The sequence below is a fragment of the Gavialis gangeticus genome, unplaced genomic scaffold (genome assembly GCF_001723915.1).
Source record: "Gavialis gangeticus isolate Ggan-Ray unplaced genomic scaffold, GavGan_comp1, whole genome shotgun sequence".
Classification (NCBI taxonomy): domain Eukaryota; kingdom Metazoa; phylum Chordata; order Crocodylia; family Gavialidae; genus Gavialis; species Gavialis gangeticus.
Window position 1 is genome coordinate 40,396,251 of NW_017729029.1, and position 5,450 is coordinate 40,401,700.

Below are 5,450 nucleotides of genomic sequence, written 5' to 3' on the forward strand. Positions count from 1 at the left end.
TTGTTCCCCTGTTGATTTACAAAGGGATCAAAATCAGACATTTCTCTGAATTCTCTCACACATCATAGCTTTCAATGGAATGGACCCTGCACATGAGCTGATGCTGGTTCTCGATCTGCAAAAAAAACAAACAACAAAAAACAAAAAAACCCCATACGTTTGCCCTATCTACCAGACATTGCAAAAAATCTAAAGTAAAATCAAAAAAAAAAAAAAAGTAAAATCATGGCTAATTTGTCTTACATAAAAATCAGTGAGGAAGGGGATAAGGAGAGAAAGGATTTCAACTAGTATTTCACTTTCTCTTGTCCGCAGCCAAGTCCGTGTTGTAACTGGAAACTTCAATGAGGTTTTCATCAGGATCTCGGAAGTAGATGGATGTGATTGGTCCAATGGCACCAGTTCTAGGCACGGGGCCTTCTTCAATCTGAAAATATTGGAAATGTTGATACTAGGCTAGAGGGTGAAACTGCATGCCAGGTTACAAAACGAAGGCTTTGTTTCTACATGGCAAACAGTGAAACTTCCTGAGTGATTGTGTACCTATAAATCAGCTCTTACAAATGCCAAACAAAAGCAATACAGGCCTGGGTGGAGAGAGAATTGTTAATGTTCATAGTGATTTGACAAGGCTCCTGGCTGCAGATCCTTCTGAGCCCTGACACTCGGGCCCTCCTGCTCCTGAACCTGTCATACACTATGTACAGAACATGGTGGGTATTGTCATATAAAGGGCACCAAAGCAAGCCATTCCATTTCATGGGTACTCATGTTTAGCTTCATGGATATGGGTATCCTCTGTCCTATACCTGTTTTATGCTGGTTGGGCCCCACTAACCTTAAAAGAGTCACTCCTCATTCTTACACATAAAGGATGCAGTATGAAGCACCAGGTCTCCAGAGATGAAAGGGTTGTTCACTAGCTCCATTCCCCTGCTAAGCCCCTTTCTGATCTGTTCATCCCTAACCCACTACAGCATCCCCTAAGACAGAATGCCATGTGGGGGATACACTGCCTGCCCCACCTTCAGGTGCTCCACCAGCTGGTCTGGAGGGGTCTCCGAGATCAGGCAGACATCTGTGGAACCAGGAACTGGGCTACGGGCCTTGGGCTCAAACTCCTTCCCAGCCTTGTGGAGGTTAAACTTTTGGTTGCCAAATTTTAGTGCTTTCTGGTCTTCCTGTTACCAATGGAAAGAAAGAATCAGTACAGTATGTTACATTTGCCTCTGCTTCTTCTGAGTGCCAGGATGGATAGAAAAACCCTGCTCATGGCTCCAGGGACAAAGCAGGATCTTCCTTGCTCAGGATCAGATGAAGTGCCCTGTGTATTTTCTGTGATGGAAAACGTCCTACACGTGGAACCGTCCTTTCTTTCCTTTCATGTCCAGCACTTCAAAACCTGTTAGGGTTGATGGTATCACAAGAATTGCAGATTGCAACCCATCTGTTAGAGCTGGCAATGAGCATGCTTCTTCCATAGATCCTATTGATTAGCTATTCTGGATGTGCCAGTCTGCCCTGCCTTCTGCCTGATTTGAGACTAACATGACTAACAACCTCCCTAGACTGAAAAAGACTCAGTTACTCAGGGTCACACACAGTCAGTGGTGGGATCTCCCAGGCTCCAGGGAATCTATTCCCACTTTTCCCAGTGGGCTGTTCTTCCATCCATAATACAATGCAGAACAACAGAGTGGACTTTTTCATCACAATTCATTCAGAAATTTGGGAAGGGGGGGGATAGATAATTGTGTCACCTGGACTACTTTTGCACAACCAAAACTACTAAATGCAAAGTAACTCAAATTTGTAGATGCACGAAGAGCTTGTGTGCACAGTTATGGTTCTACCTGTGATATTTGTTGCTCATATAAACAGCATGCCTTCATTTGGATGCAAAGTGTTTGGTGACCTCTCTGCGCTGAAAGGAGAATGCCACATGCAGTGTAGATGGCTTTCTTCTGGTCAGTTTGGGTTGTGGGTGATGTGGGATTCATTTGTTCTGAGTCTGTTTCCTTCCTTTATGCTATGTGCTGTAAAGAGACATCACTTCTCATAGTGACTTCCTAAATCTTCTATCTATTGGCACTCAGTTCTGCTATTGTAATTTTTATTAAATTGGGATCTTACACCTACATGACTCATAGGGTCAGTGTATGTTACCCATTGCCCAAACGTACCTGATTCACAGAAGGTGTGGGCCTGCAACAGCCCCAGCTATATGGCCTAGGAGAGAGCCCAGGAAGATGTCGGGGTAAGATTTCTAGGCATTGTTATAGCTTGACAAATGTGAGAGGAGATTTTCAAAAGCACAAATGATTGTTGAGAGTCTAATGCCCATTGAAAACTAATGGGAGTCATTTACCCAACTTCTACTCATAGTTTTTGAAGCCCTCATGCCCTTTCAACTAAGCAACCTACAAGCAGCCATGGGAAGTTGGGTTAGCCAACAAAAAAAAATCGTTTGTGGTTAACACTTGAAACTTTGCTGAAATATCTAAATTCCAAACATTTCAATCAAATCCGAGTCTGGGAGTCCTGAGCTTCAGCCCTGTGTTGGAAGGGAGGGGAGGACTGACTCTTAAAGGCAGTTTCTTCCTGATCCCCAATATCTAGGTTTAGTGCTTGTCCCCTGAAACAGAAGGGTTTATGCCCCATCAATCCATAAGCTCTTTACCTCTAGAGCACCCTGACACATTTTAATTTTGAAATGTCTGCAGGCACATGGAGGATAAACAAATGGGGAGAGAAATTCACAGAAATGCTGTCAATTTTATCCTTCTGCAGGGTTTCTTTTTCCTTCTTTTTGTTCAGCAGGTGCTGACCATTGATGGAGACCACACGCTGAGCTAACTGGACCCAGCGCTCTGGCACTTCCTACAGTCCTCATCATTATACAGATGGGGAGAACTGAGATGCAGGAGATGCCTTGCCAAGGGCTACTCAACACATCAGTGACAACACCAGGGCTGAAGCTCAGGACTCTCAGACTCATTGGCTGCTTATGTTACCTTGAAGGTGACTACTTCCATGCCCAGGACTTTAGAATAAAAGGCTACGGTGTCCTCACTGCTCTTCACAGTCAGCACTAGGTGGTCCAGTCTCTGGATTAGACATGGGGGTGGACTCTTATCCTTGTCCAGCCAGGACATCACTGGAGAGTCAGCAGCCAGAGACTAAAATAAAAGGAAACATGACTTGTGGGAACAAGCTGGGCTACCTCCTGATGGGGCTGGCCAGTGAGATGCAGGGTGAATTAAATGGAAGCGGGAAGCAAGCTTTGGTTTTATTTGGGCCTATGGGTGAAATGAATAGAAAAAATGAGGTCTCTTCATGAAACCCAACTCAGCCCTTAGGGCCCAGTCCAAAGCATGCTGAAATCCACAGGACTTTCACTGATGTCAGTAACTGTTGGGTCAGGCCCTAGAGGAAGCAGCTAATGAATGACAGTTAAATGGAAGGGCAGACAGCACAGATGACATTTATGCTCTCTCTTTTAATGGCAATAATGAAAATATACATGCGTGTTGAAGAAAGGAATATACATGGCTGTCTCCATCTCCTGCCACTTCTGCCCTTTCTGCTTTTAGTGTGAGTGGACACTTGCACGTGTCATGGGTGAAAACCAATGAGGACCTGCCCAGGCCCTGGGCCTTGACTTGCCAATTTTTTGAGGAAGGAACCACATCTGGCTTTATATATACACACAGCCTCTGACATCACAGGATCCTGATCCTAAGCAGAGCCATGAGGGCTCCTGCAAATTTATAAGTCTTTGCCAGCATTACTGCCACAGGGCCGGTCATGACTAGAACCGTAGCTTGCAGCTCTCTGGGGAACGGGGGATGTTTAGGATTCCCAGTCCTAACCATTTACTAATAAAAGTCAATCTTCTTTGAAGAGGCCAGAATATCTGTTGGTATAAAATGGTAACCTCATCCTGGTTCAGCCTTCAAACACTACTGTAAAATAAGGACCGAGAGCCTGATTCAAAGCCTATGGAAACCAATGGATTGCACCCAAATTCTGTACTGATGTAACTATGCGAAGCCTCTAGCGTTCTACTCCAGTATACCATCAGGGAATCCAAGGGGATTAATAGTGATAAAACACTGCAAGGGGATGCTTAAAGCCCGACTGTTATCACTGAGGTTTTTAGTTTAACTTCCATGGCTCTGTGGGCACATCTACACGAGATGCTTAACTACGCGGTAGCATAGTTCACTGCACAGTAAGCACATGTGTCTACATGCAGTAAAACTGTGCAATAAAAAACACTTAATTTCAACTAAAGTCCCCTGGGCTCCAGGCTGGGAACCTCTCCTGCCCCAGGGCAGAGCTACTTCTATGGTAGCCCCTGCCTCAGGCCTTTAAAAGCCTGTGTTTAAAGACTGCTCCAAAGAAGAAAATCTTTTCCCCAACTTACGGCTTTGCTTATTTGCTCGGCCCCATGGAAACCTGCTCCCACACACTTACCTTGCACTTGTCTAGCTGACAAGATGTGGTTAGCCTTACTGACAGCTTCCTCACATTGGTGGAAGTTCAAAGTGCTGGATTCATGTTTACAGTTTTTTTACACTCCAATACCCCATGGATTGCTGGGAAACATTGTCTTTGGGAAAAAGCCTCAACCTCTGGAACAAACCACTTCCCTGAGACACTCAACAAGCTACCCAGCAACATCACTGCGTGCTTCACTTCACCATCCTGAGAGTTCTAATAAAAAGGCAGGGTTTTTTAAAAAAAGACTTCCAGCCTTTCCCATCGTGAAGTGATACAAAAAGGAAGGAAAAAGCTTCAATCCAACCCCTTTCTTGAATGGCCTTTCTCCTTTAAATCAAGGTTCTGTGCCTTAATAGTGGGTGATGCAATTGCTGTAGGAGTATTATTGATTATGGCTACAGTGTGATCAAATTTATATGGGACTCACTAAACTCCTGGGCTAGAGGTACAGAAGCATTTCTGTACCTCTGGGTTAAACTGCACAATGGTTTTACACTCCAGGGGCCCATCTACTCCAGCACTATCAGCAGCACACCTCTGGCAGCGACAAAGTTGAAGGAAAACTGAAATTCCAAAGTCCAGCTCAGCAAGCAGTGAGCTCAGTGAAAAACCTTTGAGCAGAGACACTGGCACACGTCCCTTACTTATCATGGTTTGGAACTCGAACAGGATACCCCCAGGACTTTAGAGTCAGAAATACAAAGAAAATTTCACATAACATATGGAGGATGCCATTAGCCAGATATGATGCACAATTACTGTCTGCACCAGCTACAGCGAAAAAATATACACCACTAAGAATTACCCAGGTTTTCTTAGGCTGGTGTTTGAAAATAACAGCAAATATCAGCACCCAACAAAATGCATCTTAATCTGCAGACTGCCTCATCTCTCTTGCAAAGTGCCGTACATTCCTGGACTAAATAGAAAAAACACACATTATC

The 5,450-nt window shown here is 44.4% G+C and overlaps 1 protein-coding gene across 1 annotated transcript in view; it reads right to left on the minus strand.

Moving 5' to 3' along the window:
- Nucleotides 1–223: 223 nt before the first annotated feature.
- The window catches only part of GLOD5 (glyoxalase domain containing 5), a 10,781-nt gene continuing 5,554 nt past the window's right edge, over nt 224–5,450 (minus strand). Inside the window, exons 2-4 of the mRNA XM_019521038.1 lie at nt 3,015–3,179; nt 1,026–1,181; nt 224–427 (exon numbers count right to left, since the gene is read on the minus strand). Coding sequence (XP_019376583.1) covers nt 296–427; nt 1,026–1,181; nt 3,015–3,155 — 429 coding nt within the window. The 5' untranslated portion in view covers nt 3,156–3,179 and the 3' untranslated portion in view covers nt 224–295. The remainder of the gene's footprint in view (nt 428–1,025; nt 1,182–3,014; nt 3,180–5,450) is intronic.